The following is a 26,724-nucleotide window of genomic DNA, read 5'->3' on the forward strand; positions in this document are numbered from 1 at the left end:
CTGCCTCACGCCCTGACATCACCACAGTCCAGACGCTTCCCAGGCAAGCTCTGCCTCACTGGAGACTGAGAGTCATCCCCACACCATCCCCCCCATCCCCAGGTCAAGTGCAAAGAAAGAGGCTCACACTGGGGTCTCCTTGGCCTGCAGCTTCATTGGGAGGGCTGGAAGGCCCCAGAGCACGGCTGTGTCAGAAGCATGGGGACAGAGTCCAGTGCTGCTCAGTGCTGCGGGGGCTGAGGCTGCCAGGCCCGTCTGTGTCCCCACAAGTCCTGCTATGTCTCCAGTTCCTTACTGCTCCGCCATGAAAAGTAAACGTGTCTGCCACCTTTAGTCTCTCTGCCGTTTCTTAATTCCTTTCCAAACCTCTGCGGGGGCCCTGGCCTCTGCCCCCTGTTCCAGAGGACCCTCCTCCTCAGGGCAGCTACTACTGCTGTCTCCTCCATCCTCGGCACCAGGCCCTCGCTCCTCAGACTCGTCCTCACTGTCGCTGTCGCCACTGTCTGCAAGCAGCCTGGAAGGGAGAGGAGTGTTCACTATGGGCTCACTCACTCACAGAAGCCCCCAGCTGAGGGCAGATTCTCCTATTCCCCAGGTTCTTAAAACCAACACCTCTCCAGTGGGACCTCCACATTCCCTCTTACACAGTCACAAAACCCTCGTGCTGCTGAGGGATCCACCCCTCCTCCCCACCCCCGCTATCCATAGGAGGGGCTGAGGCCAGAGGCAGAGGAGAGCCCTGGGAAGCCCAAGGACCTACCGGGTGCCAGCCACTGGCCTGTTGGGGTTTGCAAACTCCCGCCCAGAATCCACGTCAAAAGGATCTGAACAGAGGAAGCAAGCAAGAAAGGGACCTATAGATGAGCTCAGAGCACAACCAAGCCCCCCAAATGCTGGTGTAGGAAGGCCCCCCCCACCCGGCTTCTCAACAGGAGGTGGCATGCCTGGAGGGTCCTGGCTCCCAACCAGGGAGCTTGTGTCCATGCCAGGCCTCACCGATTTCCTCCTCCTCGGGGCACTCCTTGGCGTGGGCCAGGAACTCCTCCTGGGCCCGCAGCACCTCCTCCGCACTGCTGCAGGCCGCGTATGTGTCCAGGAGCTGGCGATTCAGGTCTAGGAAGCCCTTGCCCCACTTGAACTTCCGCAGCAAAATGACAGCAAGGTCCGAAAAGCCTGACGGCGAGGACACCGGAAACCCAAGGATGTTGACAATACCTCTCCCATCCCAAGTGTGTTCTGAGCACCCTCAACGCTGTCCCCACACCTGAAACTCCCCATCAGACACCATCCTATGGTCCAGACAGCCTGCTTGCCCTCCTCTGCCATCCACGAAGGCCCTCTCCCCATGTCTCATGGGGCCGCCTGAGCCTCCACGGGGACCATACATTCTCTGAGGACAAGTTGAGGGGTGACAGAGGTGGGGCTGAAATCCTAGCCTGTCCACCGCGACCGCCCCACACACCCTCACATGGCTCTGGGAGGTGCCAGCAGAAAACCCATCGCTACCAGTGTAGCCAGACTTGGCAGCAGGCCGGCGCTCACCCAGGATGCAGAAGGTGGCGGCAAAAGCCTCCACACAGGACAGCTTGCAGGGCCGGCCGTAGTTGACGGGATTGGCAGCGACCAGGTGGGGCAGTAGCCGCAAGTGGCTCCCGCGCATCTTCCCAAACGGGGTCTCATCCAGTCGGGCCCAGGAACAGTCGATGACAGCGACCCCACTCTGTGCGACCAGCTGTCTGTTAGGAGCAAAGCAGGGCTAGGTTCTGGAGACCACGTCCCTGGAGACTGACCTCACAGGGATACAAGAACATCATTTCTCGGCCCCCAAGCACCCCCAACAGTGTGTGCTCCTGCAGCAGACTCCTTTATTCACTCGTTTACTGAGACCGACTATATCCTGCGCTAGGCAACGGGGGAAAACTAGACCAGTACACCTAGGTGAGCCCGGCAAGAAGGATGCGCCAGGGTCCCGGGCTCAGGGAGAGCACAGAGCCCAGGCAGGGACCCCGCCCGCTCCCCCCACCCGCGCCTCCCCGCTCCTACCTGTCCGCGGGGGACACGTACTGGGAGCCCATGGGGCTGAGCACAACGCCGCCGAACCTGTGGCCCAGACGCAGGCAGCGCACCATGCCTAGGCGGGCCAGCTTGCGGCCAGTGCAACGCCGGGGGTCGCAGTGGCCCAGTTCCCACATGGCCAGCGTGCAGGGTAGCCGCGCCGGGCCCGAGGTGCCCTCGTCCTCGGCCGCCTCTGGCTCCACGGACGCTGCACCGGAGACGGAAGGATACCGAGCCTCAGGCGCAGCTCGGGGGCCACTGCCGGCCCCCAACTCCCGGGCCCGCGATCGCGCCCCACTCACCGCGCAACGCGGCGCCCACCTCCTCGGCGAAGGCCTCCAGGGAGCGGCCCGCGGGGTGGCGAGCGCGGCCTCCTTCAGCCCCCATCCCCCGCGCCGCCCTCCTCCGGCCCATGGCGGGCAGCTGGGTCCCGAACACCGCCCGCCTCACGGCTCGGCTGCGGCCGGGCCGCGCGTGTCTGCGCAGGCGCCGAGCGCCACTTCCGGCCCGGCGCCGCCCACATGACCGCGCGCGGGGGAGCGATGGCGGCGAGGCTGGCGGGCTTCCTGCTGCTGCTGCTGGGGCTCGCGGCGCCGGGTTAGTGTCCCCGCGCTCCGGGGCCCCTCGCGTGCGCCCCCTCCCGCCCGCCTCCTGACCGCCCCGTTCCCCGCAGGGCCCGCGCCCGCCGCTGCCGCCAAGATGAAGGTGGTGGAGGAGCCCAACGCGTTCGGGTGAGCGGCCGCGCCGGGCGCGGCGGGGCGCGGCGGGACAGCCCGGAGTCCGGCTCCCCCTGACCCTGCCGCTTCTCGCAGGCTCAACAACCCGTTCCTGCCCCAGACTAGTCGCCTCCAACCCAAGAGGGATCCTTCACCCGTGTCTGGTGAGTGCGGGACCCTGGCCGCGGACATGGGGGCGGCCAGGGAGGGAAGCAGGGAGCCGGCGCGGATTTCCGGCTCGGGTGGCCGGGGCAGCCTGGGATGAGGGCCCTGAAAGGGCCCGGAGTCTCGTGCATTCGTTTGTCAGCCTCTCAGAGTTTGAGTGCACCAACGTTATTCCAGAACGTTCTAGTACGAGTTAAATAGTTACCTCCGAATTTAGTCTTCTTTAATTCCTTTTGTGAAGGTGATCTCAGTTAATAGTTGGCCACAGACGTCTTTTGTGCTTTTACGTGCGTAAGTGTACAAGGAAAAATGTGCATTAATGTGGTTTGGTGCTTTCTGCCGCTATTTTTTAAAACGTATTTTTTGCCTTTTTTTGAACAGCACGAACTACGCAGGTTTGCGCATTTGCTGTTGCTCGCGGTGTGTCTTCGTGGTGGTGAACACTGGCCTTCACTCTTCTCTTTTGATACTTAGTCTTTCATAGGATGGGCCTGTGTCCTTTTATCGTCAGATGTTACGTTTAAATTTGTTGGTCGTTAGAAGCAATGCTGTGGAGAACATCCTTCGTGCGGATTGTCTCTTTCTAGGCTGTGTGCGTGGTTTCCTAAGGCAGGATCCCAGAAGTGGAATCGCTGGGTCGTCAAATGAGAAACACGGGAAGCAAAAAACCCCGTAATGTTTTTTATTGAGCACTGCTGTGTGTTAGGGTCTGTGATGGGAATGCAGAAATGAGCAAAACGTAGAGAGCTTGTTCTCTCTTCGTGACAGTCTAATGGGGGAGTGTGCGTGTGTGCGCCAACAAAGAAGTAGGTGAAGTGTAGAATGCTTGATGAGAAATACTCTATAGGTCTGGAAAGCAGAGACGAAAGTGTGTGTGAAGAGGTGAGTGTTGTTTTGGGAATTGCCATTTTATTTATTTTTTTTAAAGATTTTATTTATTTATTTGACAAAGAGACAGCGAGAGAGGGAACACAAGCAGGGTGAGTGGGAGAGGGAGAAGCAGGCTTCCTGCTGAGCAGGGAGCCTGATGTGGGGCTCGATCCCAGGACCCTGGGATCATGACTGGAGCCGAAGGCAGACACTTAACGACTGAGCCACCCACGTGCCCTTTTTATTTTTAATTATTATTATTAAGCAAACTGTACACCCAGTGTGGGGCTTAAACTCAAGACCCCAAGATCAAGAGTCATATGCTCTAGGGACAGAGCCACTTAAATAGGGGAGTCAGGAAAAAGCTGAGAAATGACATTTTGGCCAGAAGCTGAAGGAGGAAAGGACATGAGAGAGGGATGGGGATATCTGGGAAGAGGAGTCCAGCAAAGGGAGGAGGGCAGGTAAAGGCCTCCAGCAAGGACGCCCAAGCCAGAGGGATTGGGGGTAGGTAGGATGAACTCAGGGAACAGATGTGAGATTTCACTCTAAACTATCCCTGCTTTTTATTACAAAAAGGATTGAAAAGAAAAATGGAGAAATGGGACAGTGGACACGTGTGCTCTGCGCCTCTGTGAACAGTTCACATTTGCCTGGTCCTCTCTTTCATCATTTTGAAAAATGTGAATTTCCATTTTGCTGAACCATTTGAAACTAGATTACAGGGCGCCTGGGTGGCTCAGTTGGTTGGGCAACTGCCTTCGGCTCGGGTCATGATCCTGGAGTCCCTGGATCGAGTCCCGCATCGGGCTCCCTGCTCGGCGGGCAGTCTGCTTCTCCCTCTGACCCTCCCCCCTCTCATGTGCTCTCTCTCATTCTCTCTCTCTCTCAAATAAATAAATCTTTAAAAAAAAAGAAACTAGATTACAGACATTATGACACTTTATCCGTCAATAGTTCCAGTATGGATCCCCCACCTCCCCAAAATTAGTAGTGTGTAAACAGCCCACATCCCCCAGTCGTCCCAGTGCCCTCTACAGCTGTCCCAACCCCCCGCCCCAGGATTAGTCAAGGGTCACACATGTATTTGGTTACTCAGGTGTCTGTAATCTTAAATCTGGAACAGGTCCCTTTACACTGTACCCCCTTTAAAAAAGGCTTTCATGACCTTGACTTTGGAGGAGTCCGGGCCAGTTGTCTTACAGAATGACCTCCTGGATTGCTCTGGTTTAGGTCATTTGCCTGGTTCTTTCTTTGGTGTGTGCTCCGTGAGTAGGGAGATAGGCTGGGAAGCTGTATTACTGTCAGGTGGTCAGGGTCAGCGGTCTGGACACAGATCTTTCCTAGCAAGGCAGTGGACCATGTGTGGCCTCATGTGGGAGGGCAGTGCTTTGTGGCCAGGGTCCCTCCGCTGTCCACACGGGCTTCTGCCTCTGCTCTTGGCATGTGGGCTGCGAGCTGTCCCTGGGCTCTGAGTGACCGCTGTGCTCAGGAGTCTTGCGTTCTACCCCGAGGGAGGAGGAGAGTGCGTGCCTACTTTCTGCCTCTCTCATGCAGCTGCATCTCCTAGCAGATGGCCTCTGACAAAGAATACCCTTCCTCTCCCCTCTTTTTTCTTTTTGAAGATCATCATCGGCTCATTTGAAACTTTTTATTGAGCTATAGTTGACACATTCAGTTTGATGAAATGTGGCAGTTGATCACATCCATGTCCTTGTTGCCCAAAACAAGGTGTAGAACAATTTCATCAACCAGAAAATGACTGTGTTCCTTTCCACATCCTCCTCCTCATCACTTTCTGGTGTCTGTCACTGTAGATGAGTCTTCTCTGTGCTTGGCCTCCAGCTACATGGAGTCCCAGAGCATATGTTCCCGTGTCTGGTTTCTTTCCAGCCTCGTGTTTCTGGGACTCATCCGTGGTGTTGTGTGTATCACTGTTCTTATTGGTGAGTACATGTAAAAACTGAAATTGAGTATGGCCCGTAATTGATTCTGTCATGCCTAGGTCAGTGTCCTAGTTGAGGTGATGAGCCAGAGCTAGGTAAGCATTGGGAGAGGCTGCGTGATGGTACGTGGACCGTGGAGTAGGAATTTTGCAACTTCTTGTAAGTCTCATTATTTCAAAAAGCATATACACACATATATATGTGTTTATATTGGGAGATCCATGTGACTTTAAGTTTCCAACTGAAATGTAGTATTACAGGGCTGGGGGGTTGTTTTCTTTTTCTAACACTGAAAAGCTGGGTTCCTTAATCACATAAGTATATTTACTGGCTAACTCCCATAATTACAGAAAATAGCTTTGGGATTATAATAACAATACTACTAGTAACATGAAATGAGTGGGTGAGGCTTGAGTTTTTATGCAGTTCATTTTAGGATGTGTCCAACCAGAGACAGACGTCAGAGCTGTGTGGTGCGAGGCTGAGCACGTCTGTGTCTACTAATCACTTCGACAAGCACTTTGGGTCAGATGTTTCTGCCTGTGCTCAGTGGTAGGGCCTGCCATGCATCTTTTTCACCTTCGATTTTCACTAACTTTAAAACCTTTTTTTTAAGTTTTGTTTTTTAAGAATCATCTATTTTATTTTTTTAAAGATTTTATTTATTTGACAGAGAGAGACACAGCGAGAGAGGGAACACAAGCAGGGGGAGGGGGAGAGGGAGAAGCAGGCTTCCCGCGGAGCAGGGAGCCCGATGCGGGGCTCGATCCCAGGACCCTGGGATCATGACCTGAGCCGAAGGCAGACGCCAAACGACTGCGCCACCCAGGTGCCCCCAAGAATCATCTATTTTAGAGAAAGTGCTCAAGAGCGGGGTGGGCGGGGAGAGCGGCAGAGGGAGAGAATCCCAAGCAAACTCCTCACTGAGCCCAGAGCCCCACCTGGAGCTCGATCTCATGACCCTGAGATCATGACCTGAGCTGAAATCAAGAATCGGACGCTCACCCGACAGAGCCTCCAGGTGCCCCGATTTTTACTTGAGTTTAAACAGTTTTGTGATAGGGCCGATTTGGAGCATGTGGGAAAGTGGGAGGGAAGGACGATGAGGCCCCAAGTCCCGGCACTCAGCCTCAGCCCTCACCCCGCAGTTCTGTTCTCACCATTCAGCTCATTTGTATATATTTTGGCGTCTTCGTCCTAAGGGCATAGCCACATTATCTTCTTCACGCTTTAAAAAAAGAAAACAAAAACACTAATTCCTTCGATAAAAATCCTGTCAGTGCCTTAGGTTTCTAATGGTCTCACATCGTTAAGAGCTGGTTTGTCCAAGTCAGCGTTTCTGCTCCGTGTGCTGTGGCCTCATGGACTTTGGATCTATAGCTCCCCTCCCTGTTTGCTCACAATTTCTTTATTGAAGAAACTGGGTCATTTGTTTACCACATTCTGAATTTTGTTCATTGCGTTCCTGTGGTGCTTAACATTTCTTCTTCATGTTTGCTGGAATAAAGACTTGTTTCTTTATTTTCCTTTCCAATCTGGTGCCTTTCGTTTGTTTTTCTTGTGTCTTGCACCAGCCAGGCCTCCTGTGCTGCTGAAGAGCCGCTCTCCCTTCCCTGCTCCTTGCTCAGCATCCCTCTGTCGGCTCCGGCGTCCCCCCTTGGTCGGGAGAGGAGGTTCCCTCTTCTGCCTGCTTGCTGAGTTTTCACCATGCGAATGAATAGGATTGTGTCAAATGCTTTTCTGTACCTATTGAGATGCTCAGAGAGTTCGCTTTTTCGGGCTGTTTATACAGTGGTTAGCGGGAATTTCTGAATGTTTAGCCAATCTTGTATCCTTGGAATGAACCCCACTCGGTCAAGATGAGTACACGTTTTATATATTGGATTTAAATTGCTAATTATTTCTGACCTTTTTATTTCTAGAATTTCAGTTCTTTTTTCTATTTTCTACATAACTGCTGAGACTTTATTTATTCCTGTTTTGTTTTACTCCCTTGAACATGTTGTAATAACTGCTTTAAAATTCTCTTCTGCTTCCAGCATTTGTGCCGTGTGGGGCTTGAGCCACAGTGGTTTTCCTTTTCTCTCCAGTGTGGGTCGCACTGCCTGCGTGCTCACATGTCTCATATTTTTGGAGTAAGTTCTTGACGCGGGCTTGGCTGTGCTCCTTTGAAGAGCATGATCTATTCAGACAGATCTGAGCCCACACTTGGGCCCTGCTGGGTCTCTGGCTTTGCAGGCCTCCCCCCATGTGTGTGTGCAGGGCTGGGCCAGGGAGCCCCGCAGAGCTCGTAGGCAGTGTTGGGCTGCCATGTGGTGCATTTTTTTTTTTTTTTTTTTTTTTTGACAGAGAGGGAACACAAGCAGGGGGAGCGGGAGAGGGAGAAGCAGGCTTCCCGCCGAGCAGGGAGCCCGATGCGGAGCTCGATCCCAGGACCCCGGAATCATGACCTGAGCCGAAGGCAGACGCCTAACGACTGAGCCACCCAGGCGCCCCCTTTTTGTTTTTTTTAAGATTAAAAAATATATGTAAAGATTTATTTATTTTAGTGAGAGTGAGCAAGCCAGGGGGCAGGGGCAGAGCAGAGGCAGAGAGAGAGAGACTTAAACAGACTCCATGCTCATCACAGAGCCTGACATGGGGCTCAGTCTCACAACCCTGAGATCATGACCCGAACTGAAACCAGGAGTTGGACACTTAACCAACTGAGCCACCCAGGTGCTCCTAAGATTAAAAATATTTAAACTCTTCTTCATAAATATTTTTAACAAACATCTTTTTTTCCAACTGAAAAACAGAATGGGTAGCATAAACATGGTTTAATAGATTATATTCATGGCTTGGAAAAAATTACCTGACTGCTCCCTGCTCAGCGGGGAGTCTGTTTCTCCATCTCCCTCTGCCCCACCCCACATGCGCATTTTCTCTCAAACAAAATTTTTTTTAAAAATTACCCAACAAAAATGTAAAGGCTTTCAAAACAGGTATAAAGGGTGAATGTTAAATTATTCTAAGATTTTTAAACGGGCCCCATTTGCTCAAAATGTACCAAAGCTCAAACTATTTTTCTACAAAGTGTGCCCAGGAAGTATAGGGCATACATAAGTTAGGCAGAAATAGCCTCTCCAGCCACCTCACTGGACTGTTCCTTCATAAAGCAAACCTAATCTTTGCAGGCCCCCTGATTAATAAGGTTTTTAATGTAGTTGTTTCCAAAGATGTGAAAAGAAGGTTCTAGAATACTGCTGTCAAAGCCGGCGGTGCTTTGGGCACTGCACGTGCAGCGGGGAGCTGGTGCTGGGGGCGTGGGGCCTCTGTGGGGCTGCCGGCCCTGGGCTGGGTCCATTCTAGTGACTAGAAACTCTTGAGACACTGATTTTTCAGGACTATCCCTTTTTAGAAAATGTTTATTCCCAAACCAACTAACGTGATTGAACAAATGTACAATCTCTAAAAATGCTGAGTGGGCAAACAACAAAACTCTCTACTGGGCAGAAGAAAGGGTGTGAGCAGTCTTCTTCAGTATGGCCCTCAGCCAGGGGAAGGCCCGCTCCCGTCTGCACTGCTCTACTTCGGTCTGAAGCTTTAAAGCATGTATTCTCAACAGAGCGAGGCTTTTCTGAGAGATGGCTTTCATCTGGAGTGATTTGTTACAGACTGAAGGGTTCTGACCCATGAAGACGTGTACGTTTATAAAAATAGTCCCACTGGACGCTTGATGTGTTTGGATTATGCAGCTCAAATAGTTTCCTACGAAATATTCTAGAGCTATTTTCATGTAATTAAGACACAACTCTCCAGTTTTACCACTCCTCCCCACCTAAATGTGTGTGTCCTTTACTGTGACTCAAGCTGGCTTCCAAAACAGGTGTCCAAAGGTTGCATTAGGAAAGGTAAGCGAAGGGCTCGCTATTTACCAGGTGACTTTAACTCTCATCCAGAGCCGTGCGGTGAGAGACACAGAGAAAGCGGTCTCAGGAAAAGCCCATTCTGTTAATTAAGCTTCGCTTTTTAAAAGCCACTAGTAGGGCGCCTGGGTGGCTCAGTTGGTTAAGCGACTGCCTTCGGCTCAGGTCATGATCCTGGAGTCCCTGGATCGAGTCCCACATCGGGCTCCCTGCTCGGCAGGGAGTCTGCTTCTCCCTCTCCCACTCCCCCTGCTTGTGTTCCCTCTCTCGCTGTGTCTTTCTCTGTCAAATAAATAAATAAATAAAATCTTTAAAAAAAAAAAAAGTTCTGTGAAAAAATTTCCCATCATTATGACAAAAGTAATCTTTTTTAGCAATTAAGTCATAATTTTAAAAGGGAATGTAGGGGCACCTGGGTGGCTCAGTTGGTTAAGCATCTGCTTCGGCTCAGGTCATGATCTCGGGGTCCTGGGATCGAGCCCCACGTCGGGCTCCCTGCTCAGCGGGAAGCCTGCTTCTCCCTCTCCTACTCCCCCTGCTTGTGTTCCCTCTCTCGCTGTCTCTCTCTCTGTGTCAAATAAATTTAAAAGGGAATGTAAGTTAATCGTGGATTTAGAAGAGCTGAAAGCAACACAGGTCAGCAGAAGAGAGTGCTCGGACCTTCGGACCCTGGGCACCGGCGAGCTCAGGACTGATCCCAGCGGGCGGCAGGTCACACGGGATTCCATGGGACTCAGAACCCAGAGTTCATGTGCAGATTTCCCATGTTTTCCAGAACGTGAGCTTTGATCTTGGTTTTGTGTCTTTAAGACTGAGAATGGAAGACTGAGAATGATCAGTTGTTTGCCCAGGGCTCTGATGTCCTAGCAAAGCAGGGAGAACCACCCCGATGTGGGGCAGGGAGAGCCCCAAGGGGGTGGAGGAGGCTGTCTCGGTCTTTTCTTGCAGGGAACCATGAGAAAATACTGGAGACATTAAATGTTTTCTAAGCAAGACCACACACACAACAGTAAGCCAGCTGCCTTCTCCCAGATACAACCAAACGGCTCATCTAACTTGTAGTTTCCGAAAGTAAAAATATTAATTTTATTTACTTTTTTAAATAACTGCTACACACCCAGCATGGGGCTCGAACTCAGGACCCCGAGATCAAGAGTTGCAAGCTCCTCCCACTGAGGTGGCCAGGAGCCCCCCAACTTGACTTGTAAACCAGTGCTGTTTTTTTTTCAAAAGCCATGTGTGTGCTCGACTGGTTCTCAGACACCACCTGCAGTTTTGGAGTTTGAAAATGAGGGTTTTCTTTTCTGTAGTTGTCTAATTGCAAACATTTCCATGACTTCCCTTGTCAGTTTTGTGCTCAGTAATGGCAGCAAAAAACAGTGAACCAAGGAAGTGTATCCACCCCCATGAGGAGGGCACTGTAGGGTTGCACCCGTGTCCGGGGGCCTGGCAGCGTGGCACCTGCTGAATTGTGTCAAGTACATGTATTTTCTTCGAGTTTAAAGAATTGAAGGGCTGATCTGAAAACACTGACTGTAAATGCTTTTCAGCAGTTACTCTTCGTCTGTTCTGAGCTTTGGGGCCGCTGTCCTTCCTGGGGGTGGCCCTGAGAAGGAAACCCCTGGGGGCTCATCCTCGGGGCCCACTGCCTTCTTGTGTTGCCCCGACTTCACAGCTGCTGGGTCATCCCCCATCATGCCTGTCGCTCTGGTCCATGACACTGGGGTGGGCTCCGAAGCGCCCTGCAGGAGGGTCGGCCTGTTGTCAGCCACGGTGGCCTCTGATACGGTTCACATTGTCCTTTGCTTCTCTCTACACAGATGAGGATGTCAGAACTCTCAAGGGCTGTTACCACTAACTCATGAAAGTTTGTGCTCTTAAATCCGTAAGAGGGATTTTTCCTGCAAGGTCATGTTCCTCACTATACAGTTTGGTTCACTTGCTTTGCCTTTGCGGTCATAGCCAAGAAGTCATTGCCAAAGCCCATGTCCTGAGGATTTTCTCCTGTTTTTCTACTAAGCTTTTTAGGCTTAGCCTCAAATTCATTTTGAGTTATTTTTGTATATGGTGTAAAGTAAGGTTCCGGTTCCTTCCTCTACGTCTGGTTATTGTTTCCCGGCACCATTTATTGAGAAAATGGCCCTTTCCCCCACTGAATGGTCTTGATATCAGATCATAAGAACGGATGTTCAGGACCGTCTGTGGGCTCTGGGCTCTGTCACCCCACCTGTGTGCACGCCAGCACCACACTGTTTCAGTCTGTGGCTTTGAAGCATGTTTCGAAATCAGGGATTGAGTTTTTCAACTGTCCTTTTTTTTTTTTCTTAAGATTTTATTTATTTGAGAAAGACACCGAGAGAGGGAACACAAGCAGGGGGAGTGGGAGAGGGAGAAGCAGGCTTCCCGCTGAGCAGGGAGCCGGATGCGGGGCTCGATCCCAGGACTCTGGGATCATGACCTGAGCCGAAGGCAGCCGCTTAACGACTGAGCCACCCAGGCGCCCCTCAACTAACTTTGTTCTTTTAAAGATAGTTTTGGCTGTTTGGGGTTGAGATTCCATTTTAATTTTAGGATGGGTTTTCCTATTTCTGCAAACAGATGTTACTGGGATTTTGATACAGACTGAATTAGGTCATTTAAGGTAGTATTCACATTTTAAGATTAAGTTTTCCTATCTGTGAACACAGGGCTTCTATTCATTTATTTATATCTTTTAGTCAGCTGCATTCTGTAGTTTGTACAAGTATTTTGCCTTTTTGGCTTATTCCCACTGTTCTTCTTTTCAATACTCTTGTGTATGGAATTGTTGAATTTCCTTTCTGGATTGTTAGTGTAGGGAAACACACCTGGTGTTTGTCAGTGTCGTGTCCTGCAACATTGGGAACAGACTTTTGTGGACCCTGCTTTCTCCACACGCGATCCTGGCAACAGTTGTGTTTCTTCCTTTCCAATTTGGATGCCTTTCTCTCTTGTGCCTAATTGCTCTAGCTAGAACTTGCAGTGCGGTGCTGGAACAGGGAGCGCAGTGCGGAGCGCGTCCTCATCTCCTTCTGGATCTGAGGAGGAGTACGTCGGGTCTCGCGCCGCCCTGCACTGCCCGCAGGGCGCGCTGTGGGGTCGGCCTCGGTGGCCTCCATTGTGCCGCTGCTTTCCTGCTTTTCTTCCTTTGTGGAGTGTTTGTCATGAAGGGGGGTTGAATTCTGTCAGGTGCTGCTTTCTGCAACGGCCAGGTGGCCGTGGGGTTCCCTTCTTCCTTCTGTTAACGGATTGTATTGTTGGATGTTGAACCGTCCTCGTATTTCGGGAATGAACCCCACTTGGTGATGGTGTAGGATCCCTTTAATGTGCTGTTGAAGTGCATCTGCTGGTGTTTTCTTTTTTTTTTTTTTAAAGATTTTATTTATTTATTCATGAGAGACAGAGAGAGAGAGGCAGAGGGAAAAGCAGGCTCCCAAGGAGCAGGAAGCCCGATGCAGGACTGGATCCCAGGACCCTGAGATCATGACCTGAGCCGAAGGCAGACGCTTAACCATCTGAGCCACCCAGGCGCCCCTGCTGGTGTTTTCGTTGAGGATTTTCTGTGTTCGTGTTCATGATGGATCTTCGTGACTCTGGTCCCAGGGTGGTGCTGGCCACGGAGGCTCTGGGAACATGTGAGGACGACTGATCAGTTGGGTTTCTAGGAATGCGTCCATTTCACGAAGGTTGTCAATTTGTTGGAGTATGTTTCTCATCGTATTCTCCTGTCTTGTTCCTGCAGAGTTAGCAGTGTCCCCCCTTTCATACCTGATTTTAGGAATTTCAGTGTGTGGGGTTCTCTGTCCATCTAGCTAAAGACTCATCGATTTTGTTGATCTTTGTAAAGGACCGGTGTTGGGTTTACTGATTTTTCTTTTGCCTCTGCTCCAACCTTTTATGATTCTTCCCTTGAGCTAGCCCTGGGTTCAGTGTGCTCTTTGTCTAGTTCTGGAAGGTGTAAAGACTCAGGGTCTGGTTTGTCGCCCGTGTCCGAGCACCTCAGCATTGCTGGCACCGTGCCTGTGAGCTCTGGAACCCTGTGGTCACTGGTCCGTCCCAGAGTGTTCTCTCATTTCCCTTGTGATTTCCTGTTTGACGCAGTGGTTAAGATGCTAACTCCGACATTTGTGCATCCCCCACACATGCTCCTGCTGTGATCGGGAAGGAAAGCACGTGGGTATAACCCATCTCAGGTTAGTAAGAACTCGGATGGAGCATCCTTGGTCTCCTAACGACTTCCAGCTTAGGGTCTGGTCTGTTTGCGGTGGGGTCCAGGCTGGTGCATATCCTCGGAATGTACTTGAAAGGACAGACCCTGTGGAACCAAAGTGGCTCAGCTTTGTGACTTCTCTGTCCCTCCTCTCCTGCCTTACCCCGTTGACGTTTTCTTCCAGGTGACACGCTTGATTTCCGTCTCATTTCTGCTTGTGTATATCCCACGTCTATTTTCTCTGTGGAAACCACAGGGGTTAGTAACATTGGAAATGACTAAATTCTATTATGAATTTTTTCAACTGTCATATCCCATACAAACGCTCTCGTCAGCTCTGCCCCTCCCCCAGCCCGGTCACCAATCCCACTGGCAACCCCCTTGGACTGGGTGCCATCAGCAAAGGCTTGTGATGCTGTGTCGTGCATCTGTCTTCTGGAGTCTATAGATTGACCCTCCCGGCCATGCAGGTTGGCTGTGGATTCACGTTTACTGGAGAAGCATACAAACTTGCTCCGTCTGGACGGGCACCCCACAGCCATCAGGAACCCCTCAGCTCCGCCTCTGTGGGGAGGGTTGTTTTGGATGCAGAACAATTGAGCTGCCCTCTGGCCCGCACGCCATCTTCGCGGGGCCCCGCCGATGAGCTCGGGGACGTTGCCTACGTGTGATGGTCTTTGGATTTCTCACGATCTTCTCATGTGTCTCGGTGAGGGTCGGAGCCTCGCCTGCTTGCAGTTCAGTGAGCGTCCTGGATTTGTAAATTCACGTCTTCTGTCCAGTTGGGACGTTTCTGCTGGGGCTCCCATGTGGTGCCCACAGCTCCGTGGCCATTTACTGGTTCTTCCATCTGCTCAGATGCTGTTGACCCTTCCTGCAACTTCTTTACTTGGCTTGTATTTTTCAGCTCCAGCATTTCTCTTCTGGTTTCTTCCTGTAATATGTTTTTGTCTGTATTCCTTTAGTTCTTGGATCGTATTTAAGACTGTTTGGAAATCTTTCCTAAGTCCGGCCTCTGGGCTGCTCCTGGGATGGTTTTGTCACCTTTCCCTTGGTTAAGGCCATGTTTTCCTGCTGCCTTGTGAGAATTTGTGGAAAACAGGGCTCTGTGCTGGGGCTCCTCGTCAGCCGTGTATGTGGCTGCTCTCGAAGGCCTGCCTTTCCCATCTCCCCCCACTGCTCTGTCGTCGGTGTCCCCCCATAAGCTCCTGCCCCAAACTCCTGCACGGCTCTGTGCCCCCTGCAGCTTTCGTGAGCCATGCCCACCTTTCCTGCTTGAGATCCAAGTTAGGCAAAGCGGAGACCGGTCCTTGGTCAGCCCCAGCCTGTTGGGAAGTTGCAGACAAGCTGGCCTGCTGCTCATGACCACATTGGGGGTGGTGGCAAGTACAGACACCCCAGGACTGGTCCCACCAGCTTGAAGGTGGCTTGGTACTTATTTGGTTGTGGTCACCCTCTGTGCTCCAGAACTTCTGTAAGGTTGGTTCAGCCGGTTTCTGGTTCTTCTGTTTTCCTTACATCAGGCAGGCTCCTGTGCTCCCATCTCAAGTTTAAACCGACCTGCCTTTCCCTGGAAGGTCTAGTCCTGTGGGCTGTCCGCGCACCTGCACTCCACGCTCGACTTGGCCTCTTGTGCTCTTTTCCAGGGCCTGCGCACCTCTTCAGGCTTTCTGGCAAGTGCTTCAGCCTGGTGGAGTCCACGTGAGTGAGGGAAGGTGTTGGCGGGGGGTGGGGGCCAGGACCCCCCCGACGCATCTGTGCCCCCAGGTACAAGTACGAGTTCTGCCCGTTTCGCAACGTGACGCAGCATGAGCAGACCTTCCGCTGGAACGCCTATAGTGGGATCCTGGGGTGAGCCAGGGGTGTGCAGGCGGGCGGTCCCGGGCCCCTGGGCTGGTGCCCCCCCATCCCGCCTCACGTGCTGTTCTCCCTCAGCATCTGGAACGAGTGGGAAATCTCCAACAACACCTTCAGGGGCATGTGGATGAGGGACGGCGACTCCTGCCGCTCCCGGAGCCGGCAGAGCAAGGTGGGACCGTGGGGGAAGGGCCCGAGGATGCGGGGACCCAGCTTCCCCCAACCTGCCCACCAAGGCTTTCCCCACAGGTGGAGCTTACCTGTGGGAAAAGCAGCCGTCTGGCGCACGTGTCTGAGCCGAGCACCTGTGTCTATGCGCTGACGTTCGAGACGCCTCTTGTCTGCCACCCACACTCCTTGTTGGGTAGGACCCTGGGGCCAGCCCGGGGTGCAGGTGGGGGGCAGGGGAGCTCGGCTAAGTGGGCGTCTGTTGGATTGTAGTGTACCCGGCCCTGCCCCCTGCCCTGCAGCAGCGGTGGGACCAGCTGGAGCAGGACCTGGCTGATGAGCTCATCACCGCCCAGGTGAGGTAGGCGGTGAGGTACAGGGCGGGCATCCCCTTGCCCGGGCGTGGCGCAGCCACGAGCTGGCTCTTCCCTCTTCCTCCGTTGCCAGGGCTATGACAAGTGGCTCAGGGCGCTTTTTGAGGATGCCGGCTACCTAAAGACCCCAGAACAAAGTGAATCGGTGCTGGAAGGAGGTGCCAAAGACCCGGCCTTCCAGACCATAGAGAGCTGCCGTGAGGTAGGGACAGGGAAGGGTGCCTGGCCCCAAGCGGGGCCGCACGCCCTGCCCTCGGAACTCTTGTGTTGCAGGCACATAAAGAGCTGGCGAAGGAGCTCAGGAGACTGAAGAGCATGCTGACCCAGCACGGCATCCCCTACACTAGGCCTGCGGGTGAGTCGTGCCCCGTGCAGGGCCCCAGCCCACCTGGGGACCTGCTGCCTGCAGGCCAGGCCCTGTGCTGACCCCGGTGGCTCACTGTTCTGGCAGAGACTTCTAGCTCCGAGCACGTGGGCCCCAAGACACCCCCAGACGGGACAGCGGAGCCACTCCGAGGCGACCCAGGACTGCGTGGGAACACCTTGTGACCCGAGATTGGCAGGAAGGGGAGGCAGGTGGGGGCCACTTCTTCTGCCTCAGGGCCCCGTGGGCTCTCAGGCTCAGCTCAAAGAGGTGACAGAATAAAGATGCAAAGTTTTAATTCCTGTACTGATAAAAATAATTGCATGAATTCTGTAAACCATTGCATAAATGCTGTAGTGTAAAAAAATTTAAACAAGTGTTAACTTGAAACAATTCACTACAAGTAAATGATTATGCATTATAAATACTACCTTCTGGGTTAAGAAAGTTCCATTCCAGTAACATTCTCATCTAAATACTCAGAACAAACCTAGATCGAGGCTTCCATAAATTAATCCACATGAAGCATCCACACTGAGCCGAGGTCTCCTGCGACCCCAGTTAGACAAACAGCGGAGGCTGGACCGAGACCACGAGAGCCAAGAGGCAGAACGACAGCCAAACCGAGGACGGCGAGGCCCCGGGATGCCTGCGGGGCAGGGAAGGCTCCCTCGGAGGGCCTAGGCCACCAAGACACAGGTGGGGAGGACCCAACGAGCAGTCCCCTGGGGGCCCTAAGAGTTCCACTTGCGAGATTCTTGGGGGTCCTCGCAGCACACCTGGCCTCAGCGCACGTACCGGGGGGGGGGGGGGGGGGGGGGAGGTCGTCCCCACAGTGCCACAGCTCCAGTCTCACTAAGAACCGACCAGAGTAGCTTATAGACCTCAAGCTTAACTGTCCTTAATTGTTTATAATTTGAAAATGTCTAGGCTACTTATTGGTAATAAACATTGTCCTGTTTCCCAAAGAAGACCATAGGCCTGAAATGGGAAACAAGTGCATAAATATTAATAAAAATAATTTTAAACGGTGGTAACAGTAGCACAAAATATGTCATTTCTAAGAGCTAATCATCACTATCATTAAAAACAAAGTAGATTCACTAAAACCAACTCAATAGTCACCTTTAGTAGTGGACTAGCTGCAGAACGTCATGGATCCACCTTTAAACAGAGCTATCGGTGTGTCTTACGTTAAAAAAGGTTTTCAACCTCTTACTATAGTAAATATTTGGTTACTGATAAAAATTTTTACTGAGCCACTTTGCACTTTACAAAATGCTATTAAACGTCTTTGGCAAAGCCACGGGTGGGCCGAGACTTCCAGGCCAGAGGGCCAGCTACGGCTGCCGCACGGAGAACAAAGTCTGGGTCAACTACAGACATCCTTTGCTTCTCCCCAGATTTCTAGGGAAAATGACCCAATGCAGACCAGAGAAGATTCAAGTCCTCACCAAAACCACACCTGTTCTCAGGAGCATTTCTGCCACGGCCAGGCGCTCTCTGCAAGCCCGGGGTCACCGGGGTGGCTCTGGTAATCGCCAGGCTACCCTGCAGCCTGGAAGCCTCACCCCTGCAAGCTGGCATCCATCCGGCTGCAGGGAGCGGCCGTGGGCAAGCCTCTGGCCTCAGGCCGCCCAAGGGGGAGCCAGGACACCCTCCCAGCAGGCTCGCGAGGCTACAGAGGCTCAGGCACGGCTTTGTGAAGTTAATGTGAGAGCCTCCGCCATTGGGGCCCTGGGCCGCACTTCCCCTCAGAGGAACACACAAACCCAAGGGAAGGGCGCCCTCCGCCCCTTGTGCGAGGCTCAGGCACTTAGAAAAGCGGCCGCAGGTCACGGAGCACGATCGGGCTCAGCGCCACTGCATGGTCCTGGAATATAAAACTCCAATTAATGTGCGTGTGTACGCAATTAGGAGTCCCTTTCACAAAATTAAAAACTTCTGTGTCTTTCGGTATCACTGCTATAAATACTATTTGCACAATTTGAAAACTATAAAAAATCCTAGGCATTTCTCACTACTAGATAAACGCTCATTTCATAAGTACTAATTTCAGGATAAGAAATCTAAGACCTTTACCATACCATGAATTAACAATAAACTGATAGGAAATGGTGTAAGTTCACAGTTCACATACAAAGCTTCGCATTATCGCATATTAAAAAAACACGAACCTAAAAAGCAGCTTATACCAACTCAATGTCTAACGCCCCCGGTTTACAAAGTGCTTGGCAGGGTCACAGTGCGTCATTCCCGAGCCCGTGGGGCCGGCCGGGTGGGCTCTGGGGGTGCGCCCGTGAGGTTCGAGAGAAGCAGGCCGGAGCCCGGGGTGGGGGCGCCGGAGCAGTCACCATGGGAGGGGCTGGCCCTCGCAGTAGGGGCAAGGGGGCGCGCCCGCGGCGCACGGCTCACAGAGCACACGGTGCTGGCAAGGCTGGAGGACGGCGCCGCGGGCCCGCTCCCGGCACACAGCGCACTGCTTCGCTCGCAGCTGGAAGATCACCTGCAGGGCGAGACACGGGTGGTGGTGGGGTCGGGCAGCCTCCAGGAGAACCGAGGCCCCGGGAAAGCCACGGATGGGGCCGTCATGGGTCATCGGGGAATGTGGCCCCGGCTGCAGAGTCAGGGCCGAGGGACGCCCCCAGAATGAAGGTGGGGGGCGGGAGAGCCCTCATGAGACGCCAGGAGCCGAGCTGCCACACCGGCGTGGGAAGGGGCGGCCAAGCAGGTGCCACCTCAAAGGGCTAGGCCCTCCTAGAGGCCCCCAACCGACACACTGTGGCCAGCAGGCTTGAGGGTCTGGGCTGGTGGGGACCCTGACTCGGGACTCGGGCCTCCAGCCACAAGAGCAGCCAAAGCCTGGGGGACTATGCCTCAGCGGCCACTGGAGGAAAAGAGCGTGTGAGGGCCGTGGAACCTTCCAGATGCTCCAAGGTCTCACAACAGGCCCTGGTGTGGAAGGGATTTACAGCCGAGGGCAGCAAAGGTGAAGGGTGGAGGCAGGCAGACATCTACCCAGGGACCCCGGGGGGCGACCTCTGTGAGGTGCCGCTCCGGCTCCGACCCCGCGGGGCGGGAGGGGCGCACACCCTGTCTTCGGAGGGCAGAGCTGGCAGTGGGGACGGATGGGGTCTGGTGAGGAAGACCGGGGGGCCGTCCAGAGCCGGAACCAGGACTCACCCCATCCACGGCTTCCAAGTCCAGGCGCAGCTGACTTTGCAGGGAGTGCAGCTTGGGGAGAGGGACGGCGCCCAGGTCAGCACAGCGCTGCAGCCCCCGGCCCTCCAGCTCTTCCCGGAGCCGCCGGAACTGGGCCTCCACCTCCTCCTTCTTCTGCAGCGCCAGGTCCCGCGCACTGTCTGCGGCCAGGGCCCGCTCCTTCGCCTCCTTCGCCTCCCGTCGCCACGCGTCACAGGCCTGAAACCCGGGGCAGTGGCGGGCTGCAGCAGCAGCACGGGGTGCCCCCCTTGCAGGCGCGCCTGCCCCGCCCCCACCCGTGCTCACCTGCTGCACCTGCTGCCAGGACTCCTCCCACTGCCTGATCTTCCTCTTGGCCTCGTCCAGCTGCCGCCTGACGCGGGCCAGCTCCGCACTGTTCGGACTCGCACTTGAGGAAGGGGCAGGGCCGGTGTTCAGGATGGGGGACGGGCTGGGAGAAAAGCTGCCGGAAACAAAGTCCCAGATGCTCCCGGGGACGCCGTTCAAGCCTGAGCGCAGAGGGGACAGGAGAGGTCACAGGCCGTGGCGCTGATACCCCACCTCTGGGCCCCGCTGACAGTGACCCCTGCCCCTGGCACCCTTTCCAGCTGCTCAGGCGTCTGGAAGCAGAAGAGGACATGAAGTCAGGGCTGTCCCTGTGCCATCCCTGGCCCCCGAGCCCCGCCTTGCCTCGGTCTGCAGGCCCTGCAGCTGCGGGGGTCGCCTACGGTAGGGGTGTGCACGAGAGAGTAATGTGATACTTAAAATACTCTTTGAAAATACGACGAGTTACACGAGGTAACGTCTCCCAACAAAAAATACAAGGACTTGTGCTGTTACTGTTGCGCCGGTCGGTGTGCTTGGCACCGGGTCTCTAGTGACATCACAGGTCCCAGGGCCTGAGGCCCACCACCACGCACAGGTGACAGCTGGGGCCATCCCGTGTTCGCGCCCTGAGGCACCCTCAGCGGACTGGACAGGAGACCCCTCAGGCGGTGGCCACCCCTGAGATAGGGCAGTGCAACGTGGGAGGGCAGCACACCCCACCACCCCCCTTCCCCCCCCAGACATCATGCAGGGTGGGCATGTCCCCACCAGCACCCGCTCACCTAAGGAGCTGTAGGACGCGGCTGAGGAGCCCAGCGCTCCAGGCTCCGATCTGAGGGCCGGCGGCTGCTGGGGGGGCGTCATGGCTGAGGAGACGAGTGGCCCCGACAGGGACTGGGAGAGCGAGCTGAGCGGGGAGGTGGACAGCGATGAGGACGAGTGCAGGGATGGGGAGCGGGGCAGGCAGCCCGGGATGCTGACGGGTGCTGAGCCCCCCAGTGACCTCGGACCTGCAGAGAGCGGGGGCGGCCAAGTTAGCGGGCGGGGCGGGGGCAGCATGACCACCATGCAGGGACACGGTGGCCGCGCCCGGGTCTCTCTGCGGAGACCATGTTGCTGAGACGGAGGTACCCCGAGGGGCCAGGGGCTGAGAACCTGCCCAACCGAGAACTGTCGCAGGGCTCTGAGGAGAAAGGCTGGCCCTGGGAAGAGCCCGCGGTGCGCCCTCCTACCTGTCGGGCCCAGGTCGCCACTGTCATGCTCTTCCAGCTCTCTGTTTAGAGCTGTGAGGCCGACATCACAGAGATGAAGCTCCAGAGCAGAACCTGGTGAACCAGACGTCATCTCAGCACGGGGCTACACTGCAGCCTGCCCCCACTGGGGAGACCCGCCTTCTCCTCCCCCAGACCATGGCGCTAGCACGGTCTCTGGGGCCCTGGTACGCTCTAGGCCCATCTGCTAAAGGATCAGAGGCATCGAACAACGTGGGGCCCCCCACTTCCCAAAACTTTCCCTCTCCTGCAAGTAGGGCCTCCCTCCCTTCACCCCCACCCCGACAGCAGACCCTGGGGACCCAGCTCAGGCCCACCAGCCCCCAAATCTTCTCAATTCAGCAGCTGCACAGCGGTCGACTCTGGAAGGGGCGGCCAGAGGACCCGGCCCTCCGTGTGACTCCCAGGACACCGGCTGGGGCCTGAGCTGCTGCTGTCTCCTGGCCCAGGGTCTGCAGAAGACCCTGCGGCGCTGATGGCGCAGCACAAGGAGGTCAGCTGCACGCCACCCTGCCCCCACCATGCACCCTCCCACGAGCAGGTGGGCCTTTCCCATGTGGCTGAGCCTTGCTCCCCCCCGCTGCTGCCCGATCAGATGCGTCAGGTACCATCTCTGGAGGCCACAGAACATCCCCCGTCCCCAGGCCCCCAGGACAGACCGCCGTTCCAAAGCCCAGGGGATGCACCGTGGAGGCCCTAGTTGGGCCTGCTCGTTCTGGATCCGTGAGCCCGGCTTCCGGAGCCTTCTGCCTCTGCCCTACCCCAGCGGACTAGCGTCAAAGTCCCCTGAACTGTGTCTGACAAATGACAGCAAGTCAGAACCACTGGTCATTTCTGACCACGTCCCGCCCTCAGCTGGGCCCAGACTCCTGGCCGTGTCGGACACGCTGCTGTGCCAGGGATGTGCTGAGAAGCAGCAAGAGGACCGCAACAACTGCAAACGACTGCATTCGAATCCAGAAGTGAAGGCCGAACCTGCCGGAGGCTGCAGAGAAGCTACTACCTCCTCAAATGAAAAGCATTTACCGTAATTACTGGGAAAACACGGGGTGGAGAGTCGGGGGGAGACAGACTTCCAAACTACCGGCTGCGGGACACGTGCAGAGCAGACTTGAGGTCCGGCCCCAGTGGGGACCGCAGCGTCCTGGAGGCGGCCCAGTGCTGCCTAAGTCCCCAGAGCGCAGGCACACATCCGCCGTCCTCGGGCCACCAGCTCTGGCGTCCGTGGCAGGTGAGAGGAGACGTGCTGGCTGGGGCTGGGAGCCCAGGGGGCTGCACCGCCTGGCGAGACCTGTGCACTCCCGTCAGTGCCACTGCGCCCTCTCGCAGACGCAGCCAGGAGCACAGAGCGGGGGCACTATGCAGGCACAGCCCCCCACCCCCACCCCGCTTTGGATCCCAGCCCCCAGGAGAATTCTACCAAGGTCAGCCTGCTGCCCCACCCTTCACCCTGGCCTCAGGCCTGCCCGCTCTAAAGGAAACACCCTTCCAACAAAGGTTTTAGGGGGTCCCGCAGGTCCCATCCAGGAAGGAGGTGAGCCTGCCAGGTGGTAGCCGGGCCAGCAGCCCCCCCGCCCCACCCCGTGAAGAGCAGAGAAGGCAAGGAGAGCTGAGCATGGACGCGGGGCTTCGGTCCTCTGTGGGGCACAGGGAAAAGGCCCCAAACCAAGACAGCCAGGGAGCCCGCCGCAGCACCACAACCCCCAGCAGCCCCTGCAACCGAGAGTCGCGGTACAACGGACAGATGAATCCCTCAGGGAGACACCGCCCGCCTGGGGCCTGTGCAGCCCCTGCCTCCTGTGGGCTCCCTCAAACCAGGCTTCTCTGGACCCTCCACCTGCTTGCCAGCGAGCTCCTTCCTAACACCCAGCAGCACAGAGGCATTTGCATCCTGGGGCCGCCAAAACCAAGCACAACAGGAGGCGGCTTCCAACAGCGCCCCACAAATCCATTCTCGCTGTTGGGACCTAGAAGTCAGTCCAGACCAAGGCCCGTAGGGCCGGCTCCCCCCAGTGGCTCCAGGGGAGGCTCTGGCCTGCTGGTGTTGCTGGCAACCCCTGGCCATCTTGGGCTGGTAGACACATCACCTCAGCCTTTGCCTCGGCTGTCACACGGCCATCCCTCTGCATGTTGGCCAAACTACCTTCTTCTTATAAAAACACACATCACACTGGGTTAGGACCCATCCGAATGACCTCATTTTACCTTGTTTGCGTCTGCAAAGACTGTTTCCAGATAAAATCACGTTCTCAGACAAGAAATCAGAACTGAGGGCGCCTGGGTGGCTCAGTCGTTAAGCGTCTGCCTTCGGCTCAGGTCATGATCCCAGGGTCCTGGGATCGAGTCCCACATCGGGCTCCCTGCTCGGCAAGAAGCCTGTTTCTCCCTCTCCCATTCCCCCTGCTTGTGTTCCTGCTCTCGCTCTCTCTCTGTCAAATAAATAAATAAAATCTTAAAAAAAAAAAAATCAGAACTGAGACCTACCTTTTGAGGACACATAATTCAACCGGCAATAATGGGAGCCAAGAACAGACATCTACCCAACTACCCTCTCGGGGCTCTGGTGCTTGAACAGGCATCTCCCGAGTAGACCAAAGGCCTGGAACTCCTGGGACACCCCCCAGACAGAACTGTGAACTGCCCGAAGGGTGCACCTGCTCCTGGGGCAGACACTGCAGACCCTGACGCCTCTCATCCAAGCCCACCCCTCGCTGACCAACCCCCACCCCTTCTTGACATCCTGTCTCCACCTCACTCCAAACTACTGCCAAGCCTTGTCCTCCAGCTTTGTCAGCCTTGTACCCATGCCTCTGTACCCCTTGAAAAGGCAGCATCCCCCTCAACCTTGCCCTCCTACCCTGAGGAGCCTGGGGGGCCTGGTAGCCCCTCCAGTGCCTGCTCCATGCCCAGACACACCCAGCTTTGGCAGCCCTAACCCTCAGATGCCAACGTCCCCCAGTGCACTTTGCCGCCTCCCACCAGGAAGAGGCCCCACTGCGGCATCAGCAGCTTCTCAAACTCTGGGGACATAAGAGCCTCCCTCGCTGGTGCACCAGGGCCCACGCACTCAGTAGGAGCCCATCAGGAGACCTCAGGCCCTCTATCCTCCCTGAACTTGCACCAGTGAGAGCCCCAAGCTCCAGCTATCTCAGCAGACTGCCCCTCATGCCCCACCAGCACTGTCCCTCAAGTAGCCTATGATGCCAATCCCGGCACGTCAAGAGTCCTTCCTCCCAGAAAGACCGTGCCCCTGGGCGTGCTGGTGGACACTCGGGCCAGACCCAGCCCCCACTGCGGCTCTTCCTGTCACACAACACTGCTGTAGGCTGCAGCCTGGCAGGTCTTCCATCAGCGCCCCTTGTCCTGTGAGAGCTTCTGCTCAGCCTCACAAACCCTTGTTTTGCACGTCGGCCCAGACTTTGAGGGTACCTGGACCCCGTGCAGACTCACCTGCTGAAAGCAAGCACTGCCCCCCACCATCTGCCCTGCCCCCACCTCTCCACGCTCTGTGCTGTGGCCACAAGGATGGAGGCCCAAACCCACCCTTCCTGTGCTGGCCTAGGGTCTCAAGCCTCTGTCCTGCACATGCAGGTGAGCCAGGCCTGACGATGCGGACTTAACCTTCAGCACCAGGTCAGGCATGGTATGCTTTAAACCGACAGTCCTAGAAACACTTTCTGAATAACAAAAGCACAAATAAACTGACAGATGGGGGAAAAGAAACTGAAGCAGGAACCTTTCCTCACCTGGAAAAGATTTATCTTTTCACAGTCTCCCACCCCCACCCCATGACTCAGCAGAGATGCCCCCCTCCCCCAGCCTCAGGCACAGAGGGGACACAGAGGGGCCGGCCCGCCCATGACAGCGCAGCCAGCGCGCAGGGGCACACTGGCTGCTTGTCTCAGGGGAAGAGCCTTGCCTCCTCCACCTCACTGCTCTCTGAGTCAAACCCAGGTGCTCCGGGATATTCTCTCAAAGAAAGAACGGACTTTTAAGAAGACTTGAACACTCAAAATCTAGAACCAAATTATGAAAGCTGTGCCATCTGACCCAGAACCCTTGTCTTGTCCAACTACCAAGAACCGCCCAGATGTTCATGAGAAATTAGTGGAGAGCAGCTGAGTAACTGCCCTGGCAATCCCCAGATCCTGACGTGACACAGCACATTCAAGAGGCGACGCGGTCCTTCGGGGTCAAAGGACACACAGGGACAATGCGCACAGTGCACAGAATTAAAGACCAGCACAGGGCAGCCCTGATACCCAGGATGCTCCCCCGCCAGGGCCGGATGCCCCCCCAGCAGACGGTCCTCCCCTAATACAGGATGGAGAAGCAGCCAGCAGACCCACTCACCCACCGGCCTGAATTTCCAACAGTGCAGGCGACGATCCCCAGCAGGACAAGGCAGGAACCCCGTCCTCGCCGGGGAGCAAAAGATGTACCTCTCCCCCTGGAGAAGCCCCGCGGATCGCGCCCACGCAGGGAACCAGCGCGCGCCTCTGCAGAGCAGGTTCCCAAAAAGGGTATGTTTGTATTCACATCCCTGCACAGCCTCCAAGGAACCTGGTACTGACCCCTGGCTGTCACACCTGGCCCGGCACACAGGCAACTACAACGGGTATGAGCAGCACCTGGAGATGAGAAGAAGTGCACCTGGGGAGGAGGAAGGTCGGGGGGGAGAAGAGACACTCTTTACCTGGTGGGGGGGGGGGGCGTTGGTGCAGGGGGGTGGTGCACCCGGGGAGGCGGCACACCGGGGAGGTGGAAGGAGCAGGGAGGTGAGAGATGCACCTCACCTGGGGGCATGGCGCACCTGGGGAGGAAGCGCAACCGGGGAGGGGGATTTACGCTCCTGGCAGGGAGGCGCGTCGAGAGGGGGTTGGCTCTCACCTCGCCCGGGGTGCACAGCCAGTTCCGCATAACGACGACCCACACCCAAACGGCGAGGGGCTGACGATGCTGACTCACCGTCCACCGCGCCGCCGCCGCCGCCGCCGCCGATTCAAACGCAGCCCGCGCCCCGCCCGCCCCGCGTCGGCCCCGCCCCCGATGACGTAAATTAGACCCACCCGCCCACCCGTGCCAGCCCCGCCCCCGAGTGACGCAACCTTTCGATCGGCCCCGCGCCAGCCCCGCCCCGAGTGACGTAACCCTGAGACCGACACCACCTACGCCGTGCCGGCCCCGTCCCCGAACGTCTAGACCCTCCGACTCGCCCCGCGCCAGCCCCGCCCCCGCTGACGCAACCCTTCGACCCGACCCGGCCCGGCCCCG

The 26,724-nt window shown here is 55.6% G+C and overlaps 3 protein-coding genes across 16 annotated transcripts in view; 1 reads left to right on the forward strand and 2 right to left on the reverse strand.

Moving 5' to 3' along the window:
- Positions 1 to 134: 134 nt before the first annotated feature.
- On the reverse strand, positions 135 to 2,619 carry TSR3 (TSR3 ribosome maturation factor). Of its 3 annotated transcripts, none has more exons than XM_045874633.3 (6): positions 2,358 to 2,619; positions 2,065 to 2,263; positions 1,543 to 1,736; positions 997 to 1,173; positions 761 to 824; positions 135 to 514 (listed from the first exon to the last, which is right to left on the reverse strand). In XM_045874633.3, exons 1-6 carry the CDS (start codon positions 2,467 to 2,469, stop codon positions 331 to 333), a joined length of 930 nt encoding a protein of 309 aa, XP_045730589.1. In that variant the 5' UTR covers positions 2,470 to 2,619; the 3' UTR covers positions 135 to 330. The 3 variants fall into 3 exon arrangements, 2 of the variants coding, with proteins under 2 accessions (XP_045730589.1, XP_045730587.1); XM_045874631.3 differs by having other exon boundaries at positions 2,044 to 2,263; XR_008506068.2 differs by having other exon boundaries at positions 429 to 514; positions 945 to 1,173; positions 2,044 to 2,263; positions 2,358 to 2,576.
- Positions 2,570 to 16,921, forward strand: GNPTG (N-acetylglucosamine-1-phosphate transferase subunit gamma). Its single transcript, XM_045874640.3, has 11 exons — positions 2,570 to 2,652; positions 2,729 to 2,786; positions 2,868 to 2,935; positions 15,535 to 15,589; positions 15,656 to 15,739; positions 15,824 to 15,917; positions 15,995 to 16,109; positions 16,187 to 16,269; positions 16,361 to 16,489; positions 16,561 to 16,642; positions 16,739 to 16,921. Exons 1-11 carry the CDS (start codon positions 2,577 to 2,579, stop codon positions 16,834 to 16,836), a joined length of 942 nt encoding a protein of 313 aa, XP_045730596.1. The 5' UTR covers positions 2,570 to 2,576; the 3' UTR covers positions 16,837 to 16,921.
- Positions 16,922 to 16,930: 9 nt separating this feature from the next.
- Positions 16,931 to 26,724, reverse strand: part of UNKL (unk like zinc finger) — a 34,716-nt gene continuing 24,922 nt past the window's right edge. For 8 of the 12 annotated variants that reach the window (XM_064592289.1, XM_064592282.1, XM_064592284.1 and 5 more), the window contains 3 exons: positions 21,412 to 21,504; positions 20,962 to 21,189; positions 19,164 to 20,361 (listed from right to left, as the gene is read on the reverse strand). In XM_064592289.1, the coding sequence (XP_064448359.1) occupies positions 19,592 to 20,361; positions 20,962 to 21,189; positions 21,412 to 21,504 (1,091 nt within the window). In that variant the 3' untranslated portion in view covers positions 19,164 to 19,591. The other 4 variants (XM_045874634.2, XM_064592286.1, XM_064592285.1 and 1 more) reach the window with 4 other exon arrangements.

This window comes from Mirounga angustirostris, unplaced genomic scaffold (genome assembly GCF_029215605.1).
Source record: "Mirounga angustirostris isolate CCGP_5_RB_7025 unplaced genomic scaffold, mMirAng1.0.hap1 SCAF_5, whole genome shotgun sequence".
In the NCBI taxonomy this organism is placed as follows: domain Eukaryota; kingdom Metazoa; phylum Chordata; class Mammalia; order Carnivora; family Phocidae; genus Mirounga; species Mirounga angustirostris.

Excerpts from the sequence above, each read along its gene's own strand:
- GNPTG (XM_045874640.3), top strand. The coding sequence starts at position 2,577 with ATGACCGCGCGCGGGGGAGCGATGGCGGCGAGGCTGGCGGGCTTCCTG. Across the intron at positions 15,918-15,994 it reads CCCGGAGCCGGCAGAGCAAG|GTGGAGCTTACCTGTGGGAA; the intron begins GTGGGACCGTGG and ends CTTTCCCCACAG. Across the intron at positions 16,643-16,738 it reads CCCCTACACTAGGCCTGCGG|AGACTTCTAGCTCCGAGCAC; the intron begins GTGAGTCGTGCC and ends CTGTTCTGGCAG.
- TSR3 (XM_045874631.3), bottom strand. The coding sequence starts at position 2,469 with ATGGGCCGGAGGAGGGCGGCGCGGGGGATGGGGGCTGAAGGAGGCCGC. Across the intron at positions 2,264-2,357 it reads GGTGGGCGCCGCGTTGCGCG|CGTCCGTGGAGCCAGAGGCG; the intron begins GTGAGTGGGGCG and ends TCTCCGGTGCAG. Across the intron at positions 1,174-1,542 it reads CGCCACCTTCTGCATCCTGG|GCTTTTCGGACCTTGCTGTC; the intron begins GTGAGCGCCGGC and ends CCTCGCCGTCAG.